At 35.0% G+C, this 25,007-nt stretch overlaps 3 protein-coding genes across 6 annotated transcripts; all 3 read right to left on the bottom strand.

Moving 5' to 3' along the window:
* Positions 1-309: 309 nt before the first annotated feature.
* Positions 310-5,563, bottom strand: LOC148123850 (kinesin-like protein KIF27). Of its 2 annotated transcripts, none has more exons than XM_087918644.1 (4): positions 5,507-5,563; positions 4,228-4,622; positions 2,464-2,664; positions 310-1,450 (listed from the first exon to the last, which is right to left on the bottom strand). In XM_087918644.1, the coding sequence occupies exons 2-4, from the start codon at positions 4,523-4,525 to the stop codon at positions 456-458; spliced, it is 1,494 nt and encodes a 497-aa protein (XP_087774770.1). In that variant the 5' UTR covers positions 4,526-4,622; positions 5,507-5,563; the 3' UTR covers positions 310-455. The 2 variants fall into 2 exon arrangements, with proteins under 2 accessions (XP_087774770.1, XP_087774769.1); XM_087918643.1 differs by having other exon boundaries at positions 399-1,450; positions 5,291-5,543.
* A 1,386-nt stretch (positions 5,564-6,949) lies between these two features.
* Positions 6,950-14,714, bottom strand: QNG1 (Q-nucleotide N-glycosylase 1). Of its 2 annotated transcripts, XM_087918640.1 has the most exons (6): positions 14,471-14,602; positions 13,472-13,611; positions 12,346-12,724; positions 9,934-10,193; positions 8,698-8,893; positions 6,950-7,662 (listed from the first exon to the last, which is right to left on the bottom strand). In XM_087918640.1, exons 3-6 carry the CDS (start codon positions 12,680-12,682, stop codon positions 7,430-7,432), a joined length of 1,026 nt encoding a protein of 341 aa, XP_087774766.1. In that variant the 5' UTR covers positions 12,683-12,724; positions 13,472-13,611; positions 14,471-14,602; the 3' UTR covers positions 6,950-7,429. The 2 variants fall into 2 exon arrangements, with proteins under 2 accessions (XP_087774766.1, XP_026559640.1); XM_026703855.2 differs by lacking the exon at positions 13,472-13,611 and having other exon boundaries at positions 14,471-14,714.
* A 700-nt stretch (positions 14,715-15,414) lies between these two features.
* Positions 15,415-24,911, bottom strand: LOC113438477 (heterogeneous nuclear ribonucleoprotein K; the record flags this gene model as incomplete). 2 transcript variants are annotated; one of them, XM_087918639.1, is given in 11 exon segments in its annotated part: positions 15,415-16,383; positions 17,147-17,316; positions 17,547-17,629; positions 17,709-17,730; positions 18,218-18,268; positions 20,362-20,416; positions 20,728-21,029; positions 21,323-21,451; positions 23,127-23,240; positions 23,936-24,008; positions 24,868-24,911. In XM_087918639.1, coding segments are annotated over 11 exon segments (1,074 nt in total), but the record flags the coding sequence as incomplete, so codon positions are not given.
* Positions 24,912-25,007: the final 96 nt, after the last annotated feature.

The raw sequence follows: 25,007 nt of genomic DNA on the forward strand, positions 1-25,007 counted from the left end.
AGTTTGGCCTCCCACTTTAATACTCTTTCAGAAGGCCCTAAGACGCCTTCTGCAAGTCAGCCTGGGGAACTCAGAGCGGGATGGAGCCCATTAAATAGCTAGTATGAATGTATGTTGTCGCTGGGATGGGGAATTATTATTTTATTATTTTTATTTTTATTTCTTGGTGTTTTTATATCCTTGTAAGCCACCTTGAGTCACCATGTGCAAATAGGTGGCAATATAATTTCTCCAAATAAATAAAAGCTATACATGCAGTTTTCTCATGCATACTCAAATTTGTACTAAAAAGGAAAAAAAAAGACAAAGCAGTTTTAACACATTTACTTATTAGAAGCAATTTCTAGTGATCTAGAAGTAGATTTCCTATTATCTATAAGTAGCATTACATGTCTGTAGGTAAAAATTTCATAATGTGCAGATAACACTTCTGTATACAATCTTTTTATTAGCCCTTATATTAAATCTACAATAAGTACCTGATATTTCTTTAGTTCTCTCTTAAGCTGAAGAATCGTGATATGATACGGTCCTTCTTGGTTGGCTACTGTTCCACTGTTTACCGGGGGAATAGATGCCTCTCTCCTGAGTTCCTGAGCTACATGGATCCATTCTTGCAGTTTTTCAAGATGATTTTTTGATAGGTTGGCAATGTTTTTTAAATCAACAAGAAATAAATAAGCTTCTTCAATGCAATTTCGCAAATTAAAACTTTCAATTTGAAACTGAGCAAGCTGCTGTTCAAGACAACGAATTCTGTTTTTGTCTTGGCATAAATCCTGTGACCCTTGGCTACCAGAAGACTGTCCATTAGTTTGTTGGTTTTGCAAGGCTTCCCGAAGCAACTTAATGGCAAGCTCCATTTCATCTATACGATCCCAGTCTGGGTTATAATTGACAATAGGTTTGTTCCTAATATTTTTTGCTCTGTTTGCATACTTGATGGAATTTAATGATTCATCAAAATCAGAAGAAGATGGACTAATACATGTTATCATGACAGTTTTTGCATTGCCTCCTAAAGAGTCTTTAAGGATACGTGTGATTTTAGCATCCCTGTATGGAATGTGTACGTTTTTTCTCTTTGGGTCTCCAAGTGCACTTATCACATTTCCCAAAGCTAGTAAGCCACTGTTGATCTGAATTGATTCTTTGAATCTTTCACCAGTGTTGCCAGTTTTTGTAACTCTTTCTGATCCGGCAAGATCTACAAAGTGGAACTTAGAAGCGATCTGCTGTCCTGAATTTTTAGGTGAATTTTGTGCACCCTCTTTGTCCTTCTGCAAAGGCTGCTGTTGTTGACAGACACTGATGGTAAAAACAGCGTGGGATCGGCTGGAATGCTCATTCATTTGGGTTGTCCCTGTATGTCTAGCAGCATTCCCCGTTTCCAACAGGCTCATCACTTCTTCTGTACTTTCTACTTGGCAGTCTTTGGCGCCAACAATTACTTAAACAATAAAGGTTATAAGTATAACATTTTCAGAGAAAAAACAGATGCAGTTTTTAACAAATATATAGGCGATCCAGTTATTTTTCAAGCAAGAAAGAATTCATATAAAATACAATATTATAAAATAAGCAGCAAATGAAGCTTTTATCAAAATGTATGTTACATTATCACAAAGATGCTTTGCTTCTCACGTACTGGTATTTACGAACTAGCATTTGTATGTAGTATAACATACATTTAGTTGTAGATTACAAACCAATAGTTGAGGTGTAGTACAAATGCTTTGTAAGCAAAAAGTCTCAAGCAATATCTGCTAGCATAGGTAGAACTGGAAAGAAATCTATCAGAAATCCTGGAAAGTCATTGACTATCAGTATAACCCCTAATGAGCTTAACAAATTATTGCTCTAACCTACTATTCTTACAATATTTTTAACACCTATTCAACTGCATAAAAAATGGTTGCAGTGTCAATAGAAGTTAGGTAGGGGGAATTCTTGGGTGCGCCAGTACACGTATATAGCTGTATGAAAAATTCATATTTTATGATGATCTACTGTGCCCCTGTGAGATAACAAATGGAAAGCAGCTTTAAATGGACAAAAATATTCATAGCAGTACAATGGACATCTGAAGAAAATGTATGCATTGTTATTCTAGAAATATTCAGCTAAACTGTACACTTTTCTAAAGGATTTTCCTGATTTTTAAAATATATATTTTAAAGCAGAATGATGGAAAAAGATTAATTTTGCTGAAAGGTGCTATTTTAGATATGAGTGACAGTTTAATAACAATGCTATTAAATGTTGAAAAGGGCTATTAAAACATTACATTTAAAGAACAAATTACATAAAAATGAAAGTTAAATTTCCTCTGAATAATTCAACTTTAATAAAAGGAACTTAACATTATCTTTGAGGTACTTCTATAGAAAATATGAAGATATATTTTAAAAATGTTTCAAAATTATTAGCAAATAAAAACTTGGTTGAAATTTATATTTCTACCTGTATTGCCCTTTTCATCTTCTCTAATATGCAAGTCTTTCATAGATGTCTCTAGTTCCAGGAGATCTCTGAGTTCTTCTTTATAGACTTCTATGTATGAAACTTTCACTGCAAAATCAGTATTGTGGTTTTCAGAAATAATCTGAAATATTTCTTGAATTGCCCGTGGAATAATACCTCTCTCTTCTTCTGCAACTGATGCTAAAATGAGAAAAAAGATTTTAATCTAAACGCAGAGCTGAAATATGCAGATTCCAAAATATAATAGCAATACTGAAAATGAAGTAAAAGGAATCTGAATGACTTTTAGCTCAATATAATATACATACATACATACATACATACACATATGACACATTCAATTGTCAGGGTCATATAAATAAGTAATACCATCACAGATAAAAATACAGGGAAAAAAATGACTAAGAAAAAAAAATGACTAAGCAAAATACAAACAAACCTAGGAAAATACTCCGTGTCACATGGGGGGGGGGGGTGTGTTGAGAGAGACCTATTTTCTTTTCTCATTCTGATAGTTCCCAGAACATCACAAATACTTCAAAAAGTTGTGATGAGAAGCTCTGAACTATGACATATTTTTGGTATAGTGGGTTGAAGGAGAGGACATATTTCCTTATTTGGGAGGATTCTCACCTTTTTCCTCAGTCCCCACAATGAGGGGTAGAAAAGTACTTCATAACTTCAGTGTGATGCTGGTTAACACCCCTAGTGTTCTAAAATTTTATTCACACGGAAAATGTCACAGTATAATTTTAAAATAACACTGAAATTCCTTTATCAACCAATTTATTTGCAATGTGTAAAATAGGTAAGAAGAACATGTGGTTAGGAAGATGATATCGACAAAGATATGCAGGAACTGTTAACTGGGCAAAAAGGACTGAAGCATTTTTTAAGTTCAGAACAAAAAAATAACATTTAGAACTGCTCAGACAGATGCTTACCTTATTCACTGAACTATGAGAAGGAGGAGAAAGTATAGAAGAGTTTCAAGATTCTTTTATTATAACCAATCTCAGTTCAAGTACAGTTGTTTTAGCCTTTTTCTGGAGTTAATTTTCCTGATATGACCACATAATGGGGTATTTAGCCTAAATTTGCTTCCCTTCTCACAAATTTGTATGGAACCTCTAAACTGGCCAAAAGAAGACAACACCGGAGACATTTAAAAAATTCAATAGCTATTCTATCCCAGGGCAGTAGCCCTGTGGAATTCTACTGTATAGTGCAGCGTTGGTGTGGTGTCAGGGGTTTTCGGTTCAATGTGTGGAATGTGAAGGATGTGTGTTGGTGTTTATTTTCATGGTCATGATATGCACTGAAGATGGGTGTTTGATTTTGTTGTACAAGGTGCAATGACAATAAACTAAACTATTTCAAAATTAGTATCTTAGAAAGAATTGAGAGTAATCTTTTATAAAAGTAATCTTTTATAAAAGAGTACTCTCAAAACGTGTGACAGAAACTAGAATGAAATATGCCACATTATCTGTAATACATTTTATTCATTTAAGCTAAAATGTTTTAGACCAATAGTTAGTATGGAAATATTAGGTAGACTACTGTAATCTTCATGCTGCATATTAAACTAATAGAATTACCCAACCTTTAGTCCCAACCTGTTCTAAAATGAAGAGTCAGGGACAGCAATTATCAATAAATATTCAGTTTGTGAAAAGATTGCTCTTATTATTCCTTTTACAGTGATTTTTTGATCATATAGTTAAATAACGAAGAACATACCAATGTGACCTCCTCCAATAGTATAAGTCTTTCCAGAGCCTGTCTGTCCATAGGCAAAAACTGTAGCATTATATCCTTCTATCAAGGATGCTACCAATGGTTTAATACATGTTGTATAGACTTCATCTTGAGTAGAATGCTTGCCAAAAACAAAGTCAAAAGTGAAGACACGGTCCTTTCCAATGATAATTTGCTGAGTATTTGAGATTAATCTCACACATACTTGATGATTGTGAAGTATTTCTTTTGAGAGTAAAGGTCTTATTCGTACTGCCACTTTAACAGGAATTTCTTCCATTGCTGTTTATATGTGCGTTTGTTACTTTTAATATTCACAACTTTAATTCTTTCTTCATACTATTCTCAGTCTTCCACATTTGACAATAAAATATATTCTATAGGAAGCAAAAAATAACATTTTAAAGATTACTTTCCTTGAAATAAAAAACATGCTAAATCTAGGAACATTGATTGATCTAGGAATATTGATTTAGCTTTGTATATAGTGACTGCTGAAAGGCTGCATTTCTTGTCCAAGAAGAATGATTAATTGAAGTGTGGTAGTACCCTGGATGTCCAAAATAGCTTAAAACTCAGTGGGCCCCATCTGAAATGAGGACTTCTTTTAACAGTTGGTCAGTTATAGATGACCATAACTCTTAATCTCATTTTATGATATACAACGGTGCTGTTGTCAGTTTACTGTTTCACGTATTCAGATTTTAACTACGATTTGTACTTTTCAAAGCCAGGCATTTCCTGACTTAAAACGAATCACTAAAATAGTGGAAACTCCTGGTTTTGTACTATATTTTCCCTGTGTGCAGGAATATCTTTTTCTTAAAAAAAAAAATACCATTAAAAGCAGCTATATTCAAATACGCACTACAAATTATCACAGGCGTGGCTACTACATGAGAGGATTTTTTGAACCGTTTTTTTTTTAACTCAGCCCCCTCCGCCCCCCCACTCCATCCCTTTCCTCCCGATCTCTCCGACACGCTCAAGCTCCCCCGAGCGCTTCCTCCCTCCCGAGTACGTCCGCGTAGCTTGCGCTATTCACGTTAGGCTTCCGCGGAAGATCCAAACGAACTCGCTCGCGGCGGGACCAGCTTATCAGGCATCAGCTGCCTTGCGGAGCTTGCAGCGGACCTTCAAACTCCCACTTCAAGGCTGGCCCCCCATCAACAGCGGTAGCACCCCCTCCTCCACAGCTTCCGCCTTTTGTTTACGTTCGTTCACCAGGCAACTACGAAACGCTCCCGCCGCTGACAAGTACCAGCGTCTTCCCTGAGACCGCCGCCGTAGCCTCGTCTGATAGGCCCGCCGAGCGCTCCGTCGGCGCAGGCGCACTGGTACCGGCGTTTTCCATCCCCCCGGTCTGCCAAGCGTCCCCGAAAGCTGATCCCCGAAAGTGAAGCGCCTGTTTCTTTTTTGCTTTAAGGCAGGGGTGTCCAGCCTTGGCAACTTTTAAGACTTGTCGACTTCAACTAGAATTCCCATGCTGGAGTTGAACGCCACAGGTCTTATAGTTGCCAAGGTTGGACACCCGTGTCTTAAGCAAAGGGACCACGAAAATGAACTTAATTTACACTGAAGTGCTTCCCTTACTTCCATTGCAACTGAATATGTGCATGGAAAAAAAAACATAAATGGTGATGAAACATCTAACTCGGGTCCCCAAACTTGGGAACTTTAAGACTTGTGGACTTCAACTCCCAGAATTCTGAGAGTTGAAATCCACAAGTCTTAAAGTTACCAAGTTTGGAGACCTCTGATCTATCTCCTAGACATGGTATCCTCAGATGTTATCATTCCCAACTGTCCTTGTTGATGCAGGGGACGCAGGCATTTCACCCCCACCCCCACCCCAGCTAATTGAAAGCAGTTTGGACAATTCACCCCCTAAAGTAATGCTCAGGAATGGTTTATCTTCTTTGCATGATACCATATCAGCTTGGAAGAATCCATGATTTTACTACAGGTCCTTAACTTATGACCACAATGGAGCCCAAAATTTCTGCTAAGTGAGAGAGTTGTTAAGTGAATTTTGCCCTATTTTAGGAACTTTCTTGCCACAGTTATATAAATAAATCACTGTTGCTGTTAAATTTGTAACAGTAATTAATAATTAGTAATTAAGTGAATCTGGCTTCCCCATTGACTTTGCTTATCAGAAGCTCACAAAAGGATCACATGACCCAGGATGTTGCATCCATCATAAATAGGAACCAGTTGCCAAGCATCTGAATTTTGATCACATGACCTGGGGATGTTACAACAGTCATAAGTTTGAAAAACGGTCATAAGTCACTTTTTTCAGTGCTGTTGTAACTGGTCACTAAAATAATGGTTGTAAGTTGAATATCTGTATAGAAAGGGCCTATTTCAATACCTGTTATCTGCATGCAGAAGAATCAAAGAAAAAAATGTATTTGCGTTGAGGTCAACTCCTACGGATTGTTTGTACAAGGCCTTTTTAAAAAAAAAAGCTTTCTAGGGTTTAAAAATATATATATTTCCCATTTTATCTTACAATTCAAAGATTTCTTGGCAGTCTCACATTCAATTACAGCTTAGTCTTTTGTATCAGCCAAGTCAACTAGAAGTTATATTTTAATAAACAAGGATTAAGTTGTTGTTTTCTAAAGAATCAGTTAATCTTTTTGTTAGCTCCACCTTCACATTTTTAAAATACTTTAAATAATTAAAATATTACTGATTGCTTTTTGTTGTTGGTTTTATTCTTTACTTGTAATTTTAGAAAAAAAAAAGTTAAAATCTTATGTATAAACTGAAAATATTGCTGAATGACATTATAATGTTTTGAACAAAATAATTCCTAATGAGTAGCACACAATTTCAGAAGATACATCAAATTTAAACTGAAATGGTTTTTACTCAAATGCATGTTCAGATACATGCACACAAGTAGGTAATTTGATTACAATAATATTAATTTGTAAAATATATTTTGATTTTATATGTAATTCAGATTTTTTACTTTCATACATTTTAATCAAACCTATTACAGAATTGGAATGTCAATATGCAAGAATATGCCTTTCTTCTAATAAAGTTGAGATTAAAGATTGAAATCTTAAGAGAATGCATGGGCATCAATGCCATTTTTTTAAAAAAAATCCAAATTATATATAGAAGTTTTGAAGATTTTGATGCTTTATATTGTTTATAAATGGTATTAATAGTATATGGAACGTACATGGTGAAAAGGTACTCTTTTCATATCTTCTCGATGATCCCGAGCATAGTCCCATAGATAATAATCAAGGAGAATGGCATTGATCTTTTCATTCATGTTGTCACCTTTCTTTTTATAAAGTTCAAGCAAACTGCTGCAAATGAGCTCACAACACCAAATACTACAACCTCGAATCTCCACTTCCTGATTATCTCCAAACTGGAACATATGCCCTGCAAGGTAGGGAAGGATCAAAGAAAGTAACATGAATAAAGAAAATGGGAATATAAGAGGAAATATTTTAATCAATGTATACCTACCATTTTTTTACATTAACTGGGTTCATTCAAGTTACATATTTTCAGTATCTTAATCTACCAAGTAATTACCATACTGCTATACTGCCTCCCATCTAATATAAAAGAAGTTGTTAGTTTTTCCCTGCTTATGTGACATGAGGATAGGCCAGGGTCTGCTTTCTATTATGGCTCTGGCATTATGAAATAGCTCCTCTAGATTTTTAATTTTATTTAGTTAGATTTAAACACTATTTTGAAATAGTGACCCTGGGTGGCTCACAATATCAACAGCCAAAAAGCTACAGTAAAAAATGAATTGCAATCTAGAGATTAGTTTAGCCCAGTTGGTTAAGATGATAGTTGCAATCACCTGACTGAACCTGCCCCTTTGTATATGAAAGTGACACTGACATTTTTGTACAAAGAGTTAAATTGCCAACTTGACTTTTGATTCCTCAATACTGTTAGAAAGGGACATAGATGGATGAAAGGAAAATAAGATTTAGCAAACACAAGTACACATGGATTGAGATATCAGGGGGAAAAACTGGGTATACATGTTTTAGCAATCAAATTCCTCATGTTCATCACCTAGAAATAATTTTAAAATGAAATGTCTTCATTCCTAGACAAGAAATGACATTCTATATCTGGAATACTAGTACAGAAAATTTGGAAAAGGATCTTACCTTTCCCTTTTTTCTTTTTGAAGAATAAAAAGTGAAAAAGTAAGGTACTCAGTTAGCACTGTCTTTTACATTTATACTCAAAAGAAATTGGGGCTTACTCCAAGATATCTATGTAGGATTGTAGATTATCACAAATGAAGACATTTGTATATTTGTTTTTTTTCTGGGAATAGATAACTCTCAATTTCTATGTTTATTTCTGCTACTGTACATCAAAAGACTACTGATAAAAAGTGACAGATGAAATAGAAATTCTTCATGATCATGAATAATTTAATACCTTTCTTAAGTTTGTTCATTAATTCTTCTGAATATCTCATTGCTCCTAAATGAACAAGAACTTGTGGTATCCTGTAATCAGCAAATATAGAGATTTTGGAAATATCATTGAAGCAGCCATCTCCTTTCCCATCCAACACACTCCAGGTGTCAGCCACAAGGATCTGTGCCCGTTTGTAAAAAGCTACCTTTCTACTCTGGTAGGAAAAGGAGAAAAAACAACAACAAAGTAATTAGAATAATTGGAATGTAGTCACATTTACAAAATTTAATTGTATTTCAACATGTTATTCTTACCACCTTTCATTTCAAAAGAAGCTAAATATGATGAGAATTATATGAAACACGACAGCTCATACATGAGGAGGTTAAAGTGCCAGACTTAGGAGTGGGAAGATACAGGGTTAAGTCCACTTCATGAAAGAAATCACCTGGAAGACTGAGCCAGTCACTATATCTTAACACAAACCTATTCCATAAAGTTCTTGCTCTATTGGAGGAGAGAACACTATGTACTCTACACTATTTTTGCATTAGTTTCATTATTGCCTAAGCATTGCAAAAAATCAAAAATAGAGATGCAATAAGATATGATGTAAAGAAGTATTCAGTAACACCCCCCTCTGCCATTTTTCCCCAACTATTGTCTGCTACAGTACTTAATTATAATCTGCTTTAAGCTTTTACGGTTATTGCTGATATATTCTGTGCTTGGGGTCATTTTTTTCAATTGTTTTAATCAATTACTCTTTTCTCTGAAAGCCATAATCTAGCTTACCTTGCTAACAAATATGTTTTATGTAAGGGAGCCATTCCTGCCTTAATTTGGTCAGACTTTTGTTCGGAATATTGGATATAGCTTATTTCTCCATTGCTCTCAATCTTATATCATCGGCAAAGGTTGTCTTTTGCAAAATTGTGCCCACTGGATTCTTGCCATTGGCATCATATATCTTGGTAAATTGTGAGTTTTTATTTATACATATTGGAATAATTTTAATGCAAATATGTGTGGTTTCAATTCTGTAGCTGTTTGGGAATATTGGTCACACCATTAATGGCCTCACTATCTATGCTACAGACAATAAGATCACAGGAGATGTGTGCTGCAGTATTTTTCACCGGGCCACAGCAGAAAATGAGACACTATGGTATGTAGCAGTTCAGGGTCCATTTTTCTCATTTTAAAAAAATGAAACCAAGAGGTTAGTGAAAATGCAGCCTATAAGAGATTTACCTGAAATGTAGCTTCATCTCTAAAAGATGGGAAATTTTCCACTATTATCTGTAATAATTTTGGGGCACTTTTTCCACTTTCTTTAACACATGTGAGGTAGGAGCCCCCAAATTTCTCCAGCAGAATTGTTCCAGCTTCATTTAGTACACGATGTCTCTCCTCAATTAAAGGCATAGGCACCTCTGTATCAGAACGAAATGCATGCTTCACCTGATCCAAGGTCATAGTGGCATAATAAGAAGCACTAGTAATGGGTATTCCTTCAGAAAGGGCAACAAATAAAAAATCATTTGAGGTAATTAGTAAAACACAAGACAAATAAATTTTTAAAATGTTCCACTTAGGAAACAATTAAACAGAATTTATTTAGGCTGATTATTGGATCAATGAAACAATTTATTTCTCAGTTAATTTACCTCTAAATATTATATACTGGACCTGCTATTGGAATTACAATTTAATATACTTTTTATTCAAATTATTTTTTAAAAAATGGAAATATTTGTAATTTTTTTAAAAAAAATTCCTTTGATTGACATTAACAAAGACAATTCAGTAGTTGATGATCATTTAGCAGAGAGGGAAGAGGGTACGCTAATGTTGTCTTTCAGTTGAGTTTGACTGTGGTGACTTCAAAGTCCTGTCTAGGCAAGTTTTCTGCGGAACAGCATAGAAGTAATTTATTACGATTGGTCAATCTCTCGTAGCCTAATCCTGCTTAGCCATTTTTTGACCAAGATGATGCTGAAGGCTCCAATAGATAGAGACCTTGCAAAACAAGTTGTGGTTCTTGCAATTTTAAGCAATTAAAAGATCTTTATTTGAACTGGAACTCAATTACATGGTTGGCAATAAGCAGAAAAGAGTGAAGTAAATGGCCAGAGTAAGTCCTTGTGAGCATTTCATAATTGCCAAATAAATTGTTTTATATTTTTTTAGGGTTGTTTACATAAATAGCTGAGGTCTCCAAAGTAGCAGTGGTAGTAACTCTCCAGGCTTATTAAATCATTTTTTAATTTCTTTCCTTAGTGTCATCTTCCAAACTTAAGATTCTAATGCTTCTTCTAACTGACATATATGTTGACAGATATAAATCAATGAAATGTCAGCTTACTTTATCTATTAAAAACTATCAGTTGTGAAAATTAAATAATGCATCTGAATACCAGCCAGATGTTTAAACTAAACAAGAGGAAGATGTTGGTTTTTCCTGCTAATGCTCTATTTGTAAATTTCACAAAGGCATGCATCTTACTCAGCACGGCCTAATTCTGTTGATATATTTCCCTGTTTTTTGGGAGAAGACTGCAAGAGAAATTTGAAGATGCAACTTTCCAGTCTGGGCCCTCTGCCTTCAACTACATTGCCCTCGAAGCTTGTCTAATACCATGAGAGCGTCAATTTGGGGCCAAGTATCCAAAGCAGAGGCAAAGTAAGAAACATATATATTATTCTTTATAGTCATGTTCTGATCCTTTTTCACCTAATGCTTTATAAGAAGGCATGTCATGTGAAGTTTCCTAATCTTTGTTATTGTTGAAAGTAAATTTCAAATCCTAATCCAGATTAATCCCAGTCAGATTTGTAGGGCCAAAGCATCTGAGAATTAATCCCTTCCTTCTGCTATTGCAGCCAAGTTTTTCCATATTCTTCCTTCTGGCAGAGAAAATTAAAAGAGGGGAAATCCCTCCAATGGGAATGCCTTTATTTTATTTTGTCTAATTCCTGGTTTGATCGGTAGATTCTGGAGATGGAAAAAAGTAAGCCTAATTTGAGTCTTGATACTTTGGAATGGCAGTACATATTTTTATGCTACTCATTCAGTGTAATAGGTTGCTTAGCCACTGGAGTGATTCAATGTTACATTACACAACAAGATAGTTTGATGGCACTATGTGAAATTACATTCATAATCACCTGCAAGTAATCCTTGACTTACAATCATAGTGACCATTTGAAGTGACAATGGCCCTGAAAAAACTGACATGACCAGGTTTCATAATTAGGAACATTGCAACATCCCCAGTAGTCATGTGATGAAAATTTGGAGACTTGGTAACTGGCATGTATTTAGAACAATTGCGCTGTCCTGGGGTGATGTCATCACTATTTGTAATTTTCCCAGCCAGCTTCCCACAAAATCAATGGGGGAAGTCAGATGTGCTGACTTCGCTTAACAACTGTGGCAAAAAAGTCAAAAAATGTTGCAAAACTCACAACCACGTCTTGCTTAGCAATGGAAATGTTGGGCTCCATTTTGGCCATAAGACAAGGACTACCTGTAATTTCTTATCGATTTTATTCTACTTCATGAAGGAGTCTTGTTTATTCTATTGCTATTTATCAGTAAAGTCCAAACACACCTTTCAGCTGTACATCTAATGATTAATAAGTATAATGCAGAAAACTAACCTTCATCTAGTGCTCTGTTGATGGCAGCACAAAGAGACCAATAGCCACTGTAAGTCTTGCCTGTGTATTTTACCAAGCATTTATGGTCTTCATGTTCAGACCAAAAGGAAAAATTGAGCACATCAGCAACAAATACCCAGTTCACTGCATCCTCATTTGCTTCTTGAGGGTTTAACTCATGAGAAGACTTCCAGCCAGCCACACTGAATTCCTTCTCTGTGACTTTATCGAACAACATCTCTGCAACCTTTTGCACACCACCATCTTCAATATACACATCTTTGCTGTTTTCTGCTATAAACTTGGCAGATTCTTTAGGATTTAAAATTACTTCCATATTTTCTTTGTTTCTGAATAAATGTGATGTTAAGCCTTTGACCTATAAATAGAGTTGATAGAATTCAAGGAAGATATATAACATTTATTCTGTTGACAATCCATTTAACTTCCCTGGTCTCTCCAAATTGTAATCAATCCCCGTACAGGTTATGCAGCAGTAAATTCTATTGGTTTAACAGCACTTATTCTCAAATTTGTATACCACTCTACCCTTCAAAAATGTAAACTGTTTCTGTTCTTAAAGCAGCAGCACCAATTTCGGCAACAATGTTTGTTATTCTCTGCGGACACAAAGCCTTTATTTAGCTAATTGCATATATATTAAAATAACAAAACATCTTACTGAGCCAAGCTCAAATTGAAGAGAATGGGGAATTACACAAAAGCCATGTGGGTGGATACATATTTATTCTTTAACTGTAGCACTTTGCAATGCTTTTTTTTTATGATTAAACCATCCTTGCGGATCATATATTGAAAACAGCAAATTTGTGGCATTATAAACAGAACTCTTTCCAAAAGTGTCAAGGTGTTAACAAAAGGGTATATGTGAACATTATCACATAGATATTCAAGAAATGGGGGAGAAATGAAGTTTGTGCTTCCAATGCTTTCAACATATTTCTGATTTTTTTTTCTTTCAGAGTGCTTTTCCCCAAGTCAACCAGTGCACCATTTAAGCTTTCTTCAAAGGTACAAGAGACAAATAGATTGGTCATGCAAGGTTATCTAATGTCTGTCTCAGAAAGCAAAATTGCAATGGGAGAATAAAATGTAGAATCTTCACCAAATTGAATCCAATTCTTGAGGACGTCAGGGACAAAGTCTATGCCATTGTCTTCTGCCGACTTTTGTTTCTTTTTGTTTCACTTCTTAAGTCTCATCTCTGCCCTGAATCTTCTTTTATGAAGGACTACCAGATCTAGGCTGCAAAAAATTGGACGGCCACTAGATAATAGCAAAAAGTTAATATCCTTCTGCAACCAAGGGCCAGGCCGGTCCTATTTTAAACCCAAGCTTTTATAATCAATCAACCAAAAGCCACGATTTCCTATAGAAATAAAACTAGTTGTGATTGCTCCGAAGGCTTTAGCTCCGCCCACTGAATGCAGAGATTGTGTCGGTGACCAATACAGTATTTTGATTTTTAGAAAACTCCCCCACCCCAACCCTCCTCAGTTAAAAACCAATATTGCCTAATAGTCAAAGCGATGTCTTTTCATCAGGAGATTCACCTTTTAATGAATGCATGAACGGCAGAGATGAAGTGATAGAAAGTGCTCCTATTCTCAGCCAACCTAACAAGGGTTCACTAGAACAATAGAAAAAAGTTCCACCCCATCTTTCGTCCCCACACCCTCCACGATTAGCAATTTCACCGACCGCTTTAGGAAATCTTACAAAGTAACAGCGAGGCCACTTTAGGACTGCGCTTTTTCTCTACATCAGAATTTCGAAATGTTGATCTAGTCCAGTGCCAGTGACCGAACACACAAAAACGGCACGGCCAAAAGCCGATTACCAACAGGAGCAGCGCTCGTTTGCCAGTCCGATCCGATTCCCTGGCGCAGTTCCACACTGACAGGCGCCAAGTCGCATTCAGGCTGGTATTTGATTCTTGCCCGTTTCTACGGTTTTCATGACAGGCAGGAAGAGAACAAAAACGTGTTTCTTTTCCTCGATCTCTGTTCACATGGCCAAACAAGGATCTTAGGCCTACGGAGAATACCCGGAAGTGTGAAGACTTCTAGCAAAATGTCTCGCCAAGATATCAAATCCATCTTACCTTTTAAAATACCGTACTCGATTTAGGTATGCTTGCTCAGTAAACCCACGAATGATTTCCGTCGATACAAAACGGCGTTTCTTCCTTTCAACCTTTCTCCAATCGTCCTTGCTTCACTCTCCAATCAGAATGGACTAATTTGCATAAATTAGTGCGAAACTTGGTTACCGGATATCGGCGCCAGCTGCAACATGATCTTATCTCGGGAGCAACTACACTCATATTTTACTGTATTTGGTGGAATGGTGAATCCTTGGTGGGTTGGGTAAGTTTCTTTTTTGCACCATTAGTGATGATTCCTGACAGCTACAATTTTCGGTCCACGCAGACTTTACAAGCTTTTCAAAAGTAGCCTCCTTCCCGGGTGTAGTGGTGGTTAACTGGCCCACTTTCACTCCATTGTTTTTGTAACCAAGGCAGAATCCGACCACCACTTAACCAGGCTCACTTAGAAGTGTGTATGTGGATGAATCAATCTTGACCCCCTAACGAAAGTATGCAGTTTTGAAATGTGAACTCTTGAAAATCTTCAGTTCAACAATCCTAGTATGTAATTCAATCCTCTTTACACCATGTGGGTCTTACTGGTTTTAACGTTTTCTATTAGTTTTCTGAAAATCATCCAACACCATCCTACAGGGTCCCTTTTTTTATCAGGACTTTCTCCCTGCACAGACAACACTTGGAAATACCGTTCATTCAGAAACTAAGAACTTTACTAGTATAATTCATTCATAGAAATCCCATTGAATTCAACAAGGCTTACTTGACAAGGTAATGTAAACCTAGACTGTTTTGCTTATACAAGGTTGAAAGTGTTTGCATGGTCTTGAAATATCTCATATATAATTGCAAACAGGAAGGAATGGTTTTGTTTAGCATGAAGTTAAAACACAACAAAAACTATTAAAAAACAGGATCTGTCACATTCACATCCAGCTCAGTATTATTACAATTTTTATTTTATTTCAATAAAAGAAATAACCTTGGAAACTATCAGTACAAATAGCCAGGATTTTACATGAAAACATTCAGATTGATTTAGCACGCATTTCCTATGCCAGTCAATATGAAATATACAATTATTTCATTCAAATCTTTGTACAATTGAACAAATGAAAATGGGCAAAGTTGCCAAGGCAATTATCAAGCTTTTAGTATTTTCTATAATTGCTTGCTATTAATTGACAAAACAGGTTTTGTAAGATTTTATTCAAACCAATGTAATGCAATACAATTAGTGAAATACAACTTGAGCAACAGAAAGAAAACCATATGTTAATTTATTTACACATACCAAAGTTAAAACCAGTGCAATCAATACTTCCCATTTACCAAAATATTTGAACTGGTACTCTGCTTCTCCGGTAGAGAAGGGAAAAAAGCCAAGCACAATAAATGTAGACTGTAGAGTGTATTTTAACTGTGAAAATACCCATAAAGAAAGAACTGCAAGAATTGTTTCACTAAATTTATTTTTAAAATCATAGAACATTTTACAAAAGGGCGCTTACATTTCGCACACTGCATTGAATGGATGTTGGGGTAAGCAGACTATCAGTGTTACCACCCCATTTCAAAAAAAAAAGTATAAAGCAGATGGGTTCACAAGTGACAGAAAACATTACAGTTTACAACCAACATAGAAAAAAAAAATCTACCATCTCTGCTGCTGTTTCAAAATACCAATGTTAGTTTTGCAGGCCGTCCCAGCCCCACCCACCTATATGTAAAGAACTAAAACATTACATCTGGTGACAGCAAAAACTTCACTACACCTCAAATGCAGAACACCTATGAAGCAGAGGAATGTTGGCTTTTTAAACAGAAGCAGATTTAAGAAAAAAAAAAGATGCAGGACTCCTTCAGTTCTTCACTAGTCTTAGAAAAACTTTCCAGAATACTGCTTCACACTATAAAAAAGAAAAAATATCTTGCATTAGAATCCTTCAACATCTGCATACTGCTTCACACTATAAGGAAAAAGAAAAAAAAAGGCATATATTAGAATGGTTGCACAAACAACTTGAATCAATATTTACAAATACATTTACAAATATAAAATTATATAAAATTATATAATACATAACATTTATCAACTCATAATTAGTAGCTAATCTACAGGCAAAATTAAAAGTTATACATTACAAGATGCTCACTAAATAGTTGGTATTAAAGAAAAGCATGTAAAATCTAAAGTTGTTATACATGGCAGAAAAGGAAGAGGTGTCAAATGCTGCATTAACAGCAACAAAAGCTTTCAACTTGTCCTGTAGAGGCATGGACTGTGCCATATGGTAGACTGTGATTTGTTGTCACTTTAGTAATCTAAAAACAACAAAATCACTAGTCTTCCACACAGAACTAGACCAACGTCCAACTGAAATCTTCTATATTTTCTACAGGCTCTATATAAGATTAAAGTAGGCTTTTTGCAGCAGTTTTCACCAGAGAAATGAGAGCTGCTTTGGTTAAAGACACTTCCTGAAAGATTAGTTTTGAGTGCTTCTTCAATGAGTAAGAATGGAAGACAGAAGAGAAAGCATACTACTAAATTGAGAAGTTAGTATATAGTATGACTTATTATTTCTCTCTAAATGTTCTCTTTATAAAAACATACAACAAAAGCAATACATCTACTTGAAATTAGTAAGTCACAACTTAAAGGCAACTTGCCTGTTTTGCAGTAAATACTGTGCATTTTGAATCTGATCCTGTGTGCCTGTAATAGTTATTATTCGATCTTCTGAGCCCTCTAAGGGTTCATCGATTTTGATTGAAGCTCCTGACTCATGGCGTATCTGTTTAATCCTCTGACCGCCTTTTCCAATAATAGAACCAGCCAGCTGAAAATAAGATTATATTTTACTGAACTAGTAACTTCTAATCCATAATTAGTATGAAAAAAGATAATAACTGGTACATGCAAATTAAAAAATAAATAAACACAGTTTTACTTATTCTCATAATATTATGAGCAGCGTATAAATTTGGTACTGGAACTTAAGTAAATATAACAAACTAGAAAATTACTTTTTGTTAAGAAAAGTCAAAAAGAAGTAAACTTTATACTTACATCTTTGGGTATTGTTACTTGTGTTGTAATGATGGGTCCACCAAGATCTCCGTAAGAACCACGACCCCCTGCATAAGAATAGTCTAATTTAAAACGTATGCATCTTGCCCTTTAAATGACTAAACTATAAATTTTGTTCAATACATATGCACAAAAGCTTACCATAACCTGATCCACCCTCGAACTAACAAAAAAGGGAGAAAAAAAAAGTCTAAGTTTTCACATAAGCAATTTTAAGTTATATAATATTGTGAAAATATTTCACAAAAAACCAAGAATCTTATGTCATGTATCTTTAGACCCAAGCTGGCATCTAATGAGAACCTTGCATTAAAAAGTATTTAGACTTTATATCAGATATAATCTGAAAGTGAAATGGCAGGGAGAAATGTTGCAAACCATGATCAAAGAAAGCATTATATTTGCCTATTTAGAAATACATCCCATCTAATTCAATGGTAATTATTTTCAGGGAAGAGGATTTCGGATTTTACTTCATCACTAAAATGTAATGAAATTTAGCAGTTTTTCCCTAGTGCAAGCTATTGGTAAAATTAGCTCTTGATTAATCTTCTCTTGTGTCAAGAGTATGTTTAGAAGACAGTTTTCTTCCCTTTCACAAACTCCAGCAAATCACCTAACTCTACAAGGGAGACAGAAAATGTACCTACCATTTCTGGTGTTTCTATGTCATCACAAGCACTGACATGACACTGCATCATCTTGCCAAGCAGAACACAACACAAAGAAAGGGGGGAGGGGAGGAAATCAGTGAGGATCTTCAAGCAAATTGTAAGCCAAGTTCTAAATTATAGTATCATTATAAGTGTATGAAAGCTATAGTTTTACTATTAATCATGTCAGATGAATATCGAGTTATCATAGAACTTGAGAGTATAAGAGAGTAAGAAAAACAAGGACACTCTCGAAATACTGGCAATTTAAGCACACTCATACACAAAATGTTATTTATTGCTGAGTTACAGACTGAAATACACTATGACAATGTTCATTAATCCAGACTTGCTCCAGTTATACAATAAATACAAAGAATCTTCAGTGAAGAATTTTGGATCCAATAGAGCTTCCCACTCAAGAAAGGGTCATCTGCAGCCTTAGAAGGACGATAGCAATTCAGGGCTGCAGAGGAAATCAAAGAGGAATCACCTCATTCCTTCTTCTAATGCCAATAAAAGACTACTGGGTGAATTTCTAGATCCAAAATATTTACTTCCTATGTGTATTAACTGACTGCCATAATGCAGAATCAAGCACTTCTGGTCAAAATGCTGTTACAATTTGCTATACAATGAATAGAAATACACATCTCCTAGCTAAAGATAAAGGGATCAATATACTTCATTCTTTGGAGTTAAATTAGTTTAACTTCCAATTTATGATTTTAAAACACGTGCATTCAAAAAGCAATGTATTAATTTTAACACCTCAATCATCCATATATTTTTGGTGGAACAATTCTACTATAATTTTATGCAGACAGAATAGTTCCAGAAACATGCATATTCTGCTTTATGCAAATTAGTACATTGTATAAATTAAACATTAAGACTTAAAAGTACAATCATACAGTTAGAAGCAAGTTTTGCTAAATTCAGTGGGACTTATTCCCTTATAAACAAATACAGAACTGATGAATCCTTAATCACAATTTGTCTTACTTAAAAAGCAATAGCAAAACACTCTTTGAATCATGATAAAAAAACAAGGAAAAGCAAGAACTTTTTTTTTTTAACAGAAACTGCTCAGTCACATGTACTATTGTATTACTAACAAGGCAAAAGGTTCTCACAATATTCAGATGTCTCAGATGAATTGCTATTACATACTCAAGGGAAAAAATCCTGAACATCGAACATCAAGGCAATTATATTATGCATGCATATGGTCATGGTCATATAATACATACAATGGTTTAAATTGCATTAACTTATAAATTAAACCAAACGTGTACGTTTCATAAGGTAAAAGTTGTTCCCTAATAGAAGGGCTTCTGAAAGTCACTGATTTAATAAAAGGAATCTCACTGGCAGAAGAGGAAATTTCGGCTATCATTACCTCTCCTTCCTAAAGATGCCCTCCCCCTCCTCCTCTTTTCAGTAGTGGAGAAGAACTTTGTTGCAGTTGGAACAGGGAGAAATAAATTGTTCCTCACCATTCCACAAAAAAACCCCATCTCAGTTGAGTTTTGGTCAGGTAATATTGCAACACAAAGAAGAAAACTGTGGATTTAAGCCTTTCTTTGCATGAAACAGTTGTACCATAGCCACTTAAACTGTTGCTTAACACATTTTTCCTGCAATAATCATTCCAAAGTACAGAATTAATTGCTCTAAAAATGGGCAACTGCTAACAATCCAACTATCTTTAAACATCTTAATTTAATTCTCTTGCTAAGATTATTTGGGAGAACATCCCCATTCTGTAAACAGGGAATCACATCTGGAGTAACAAATTCCAACATTAAAGCTGAAAAATATCCCATATTTTAAACCTAAATGTAATTTTATATTTGTTTTTAATAATAGTGACAATATATAATCTGTTTTCTCAAATGTGTAAAATCTTTTAAGTTTAAAACTAGCTGGGTTTTTTTTTTCAATTAGAAGATATAACTATTTCCTTACACAAATGCCACACCGATTTTAAAAATACATATAATCAACATATCTGTATTTTGAAAATCTTGCTAAATTCAAAGTTAGTTTGAAATAAAAATGGATATTCTATCTGATATTTCTTTAGAAAAATACAGTATGTTCACATGGTCAGATTTATTCTATTAAATCAAACTTACCATTCCATCATAACGATCCCCAGGTCTGCCTCTTCGATCATAAGACATAAGGTCCCTTAGGAATATAAAATAAATAATGTATTTATTTATAATATTTATCTGCATCGTGTTGCAATTTTACTTTTCTCCACTATCTGACATTTCAAAATACAAATTCATTTGGTGATAAGAATGAAGCACATCTGCTTTTAATTTAGGACAATATCCAGCTATCAAAGTTGCACTTATTCCTGATTCATTCTTACTAAAATTTGCACAAACTACTATTTTGACTTGTAATCTCTTGATCTCTGTCCCTAATTTTGCTGAACAACACATACTCAAGAGAGATTATCCTTAATGACAGTTTTATGGAAGTTAACTTACCCGCCTCTAGGAGGAGGAGGGGGAGGAAGAGGAAGATTGCGAGCTCTGCTGCCACCTCTACCTCCACGACCTGGAGGAGGTGGAGGCGGTCCTCTGCGAGGGCTCATATCATCATAATCTCTTCGTGGGGGCATGGGGCGACCACGGCCAGGAGGCATTCGATCGAAGCCCCCTCTGCCCCGCATTGGAAACCCCACAGGACGCCCTCTTCTGTCATCAAACATCATTGTAAATCCACCATAGTCATAAGTTTCATCATAAAAATTGGGGTCGTAAGGCTGTGCACGTCCTTTTATTGGTGACTAATATAAAAAAGAGAAATATAAATAATTCACTATATTCAGTCATCTCATTTTAAATCTTTGTAAATTTTGCATTGCATTTGCTTATTAATACATTATCCTGACTGTACTGTTAAAAAGAAATAAAACAGCAATAAAAGTAGATAGTATCTATTTTAGAAATGTCTAATCTAAAATCTAATCCTGTATCAGCTAAAGAGCTTTGCCTTTCTATACGTTACTATATGCCTACATATTCAATTTTAAATAGACTTTATACATAGAGCATTCAAATGTGTTTTAGATTAAATTACCTCTGATATAAGATCCAATATTATTTTGATGCATTCCACAACTCTATCAGGTTTTCCACCAATTAGTACCACTCTGTCAGAAGAATGAGGGCAACATTCTTGGAAAAGCTTAATAGTGGTTTGAGTGTTCTGTCAAGAAAATGAAGAAACTTTTAAGCCAGTCATTTTATTTATGCATATCCCTCATTATTTTTATAAATGACTCAAGGCACTGAACATATCCAACAAACCCTCCTCTTTTCCTCACATAAGCTTAATGTTTAATACTGCTGTTAAAACTCTGATCTTCATTAAACTCACTCTGAATAACCTTTTCCACTACATCTGAACTGAAAAATCAATTTTTCCTGTAATGGATTTCATTTCAGCCACCTTCAACCAAATCCTTATTACCAGCCACAATTCTAGACAGCATCTTTTGCAGATGCTAAAACAACATTAAATGGAAAGTAATGCAATGTACAGAATCTCATATGCTAGCATAGAAAAGATCATTAGCTGGCAGAACAATTCACCTACTGAATAGATCAATCCAGAAAGATAATACTGGTGACGCATATCAGAACATTAATGTTCAAGAAATTCTATTGTAGCATATTCCTTTCATGAAAATAAAAGAGTCAAATCTCCAGGTTTTAAAATCTAAAATAGAGCTACATGTTATAATGCAGTTTTCATTGTGTTGCTCAGTCTCCGTTTTGGGTAACAGAAATGAATTATCTGTACCCTGGTCTCTTTAGTGCCAAAGGTTCATTATGTACAATACAGTATCATTAATACTTTTGCAAAATTTATTCAGTTGGGCTGCTTGAACAGTACTTAAACATGACCTTTGTGTTCCACTGAATTAATATTTAACTTTTTTAATTGGCATAATATTCAGTGATCCTTTAGACTACCAAGAATAATGGCTACATAAACTATTGCTATTATTATATTACTTGTTTCCACTCACTACTGGATAAGCTACACTAGAAAAAAGCATTTAGAAACTTTAAGCAATATAAAGTTTAGCTGTAAAATGCAAAATAGGTTTAAGTATAGCCCTATCCAACATGCTCAGAGACTATGACAATTTTAGTACTTAGCTAAAATAATTTCTCTCTTTCCTTCATTGAAAGGAAAAAGCATATTTCCATATAAAATATTTAGGCTTTTTTATGTTGAGATTCTACAAGCATTAGTTGACACTAAATCTCACATGTATTTACAATGTTACCTTTGATGCATTATTCTCCTAATTCCACATCACACAGCAGACTATTGTATTTCTGGTACCTACTTAAGTCATTTCTGACAATTACCCAAAAACAGCAACGTACAGGATGCAGCAGCCTACATACTGATGGTACAAGCCAGTTCAGCAATAGAATACCTACTTTTTGGGTGCTGCATTTGCTTCCAACAGGTTTTAGGAGAATTAAGTTTTAACCTTTATATCCTTTCAGGGTAAGCAGCAAGTAACTACAGGGCAGCCTCCTCCAAGCTGACTCTGAATGACCTACTCATTCTGCTTTAAATTTACTTAATTCAGAAAGTGGGATTTTGAAAGTAATGATTCTTTATTGCTGTCCTTATTCTCTGGAATACTCTCTCCACCAATATTATCTTTCAGAAAGTAGTTTTTCCTCAGGTCTTTGGAGACTTAGAACTATTAAAGGTAGTATTTTTTGAAAATTCTTATGATCCAATCTGCAGATATGTAACTGGTCTGGTATAGACACACTGGAAATAAATATGCATGAAAGAAAGCTGGCTACATCTATGCTGAGAAAATAGTTATTTTAAACGACAAGTTTGTTACCTCTCGAAGCTCTTTGATTTTAGCACCCTTGACACCAATAATTCCTCCAGCCAAACTCTGGTGGATCAATAGTCTCAATTCACAGTCGAAGTCACTTCCTTTGTAATGCTGGTACTGTTATAGGATGTAAGAAATTGAGAGAAGAGAATGATGTGAACATTACTTAAATTACTATCTTTTTAAAATATAGTGTTTTATATATTGAATTAAAACAGTGCTGCTATATGCAGTTTTCTTCTGTTCTAATTTCCAGGACTTCCCACCTACCAGGTCTAGATTTATTGTTTTTAATTAAATGTGTTGTGATTTGAAGAAACCCATTCTAGTTATTTGCAGTTAATGTATACAAATAAAATTACATTTCAAATTATTATGATGGTTTGGGAGTTTGATGCTTCAAGCAATAATCCTGCTAAGGGCTTTACATTAATAGATTTTCCACCCAGATGTTTTTTTTTACATCAAATAGTCATATGTATTGGAAGATCAACTAACCCTTACTTATTAGTATGTGATTAGACAATGATCTTTATAGTGTCTGAAATGTTAAAATACTATATGCTTTTGCTAATGGGGAAAAATAGAGAATGTCTACTATGAGGTCTTGGAAAATGGCTGTCAATCACTTCAAGAATACTGAACTAGGTACCATTATGATCTTACTTGGCAGAAGAGAACTTCCTAGTTCCTGTAATTCCAATATACAATTCTTCCGTATGTGCCACCACCTTTACATGCTTTCACTACCAAAACAAGTGTGTCCAGATCTAAAGATTTGGTTATGTAATGTGAAATAGATAAATACTCACCTCTTCCAGCGTTGGGATAATTTTCTTCAGAATTTCTCCAATTGTTTCAATATCTGCACTTATACTCAGTATACTGTTAAATCACATCAAGGTGTTACAAAAAGAGGGGAGGGGGAAATGAAGTAAGTTATATATTCACATGTATGCAGATTATAAATCAATTCATAGAACAGAACCTACAGTTAATATTCCCCACTTAATTCTGTTTACTGAAGATACAGAACATGCACCTTTGTTTATGCCCAATATTATAAATGGTATAAGTTTAAAATAAGGTTTGGGAGATAGCGAATGAGTTTCTTGGAAGGAGTCAGATTAAGTGGACAAGATACTGATGAAGAATTGAAAGCAGGAGTGAATATTCATGTTCCCCGCCACCATTAATTTAGGACACCCTCACTATTACATTATTAAACTGGCACACCTTCTCATAAGGAACGTGAATATGCAAGAGGTGAACACTGTATTTGGAATAGGGTTATGAGACCAGTTAAAAATTAGATTACTAATGGGCTCTGCAAGAAAAGAAATACAAACGCAAGACAAAAAGACAACACAAATGAGAAGTGAAGGAGAGTGAACCAGGAGTTAGCATTTCATCAGAAAAATTATGAACAGGCAATGCTGAGGGAGCAAGGTGGGCCACAAAGACAGAGCAGAGCAAGAGACTATTTTGAAACAATCTGATTTACAATGCAGAAAATATACAATTGTAGCTGTGCTCCTTCCATTGAAATAAAATTAGTGGTTTGTTGGGTGGGCAACTCACGTAAAAGTTCAGTGACAAAAAGACTTAATGGGGAAAATAAGACAGAAAACTTAAAAACAATACACCGTCTACGGGGATACTATTTAATTATATAAAAGGCAGGTAATAATATACATTTCTCTCTTTCTAATCAGGCAGTGAGGCATAAACTGTTGGGACATACCGCTCGGGGCCACTGCTGTCTGGGACTGAAACACTGGCATTGTACTGCATTGGTCATTGGCGTTCGTGGATGTTGGCAATGGGCATGGGCATTCAATCAGAAGTTGTCAAGTAAGGCACCCGTTTGGCAACGAGCACATT

The sequence above is a fragment of the Pseudonaja textilis genome, unplaced genomic scaffold, assembly GCF_049901715.1.
Source record: "Pseudonaja textilis isolate UNSWEBS1 unplaced genomic scaffold, rPseTex1.2 PTEXCTG175, whole genome shotgun sequence".
NCBI lineage: Eukaryota > Metazoa > Chordata > Lepidosauria > Squamata > Elapidae > Pseudonaja > Pseudonaja textilis.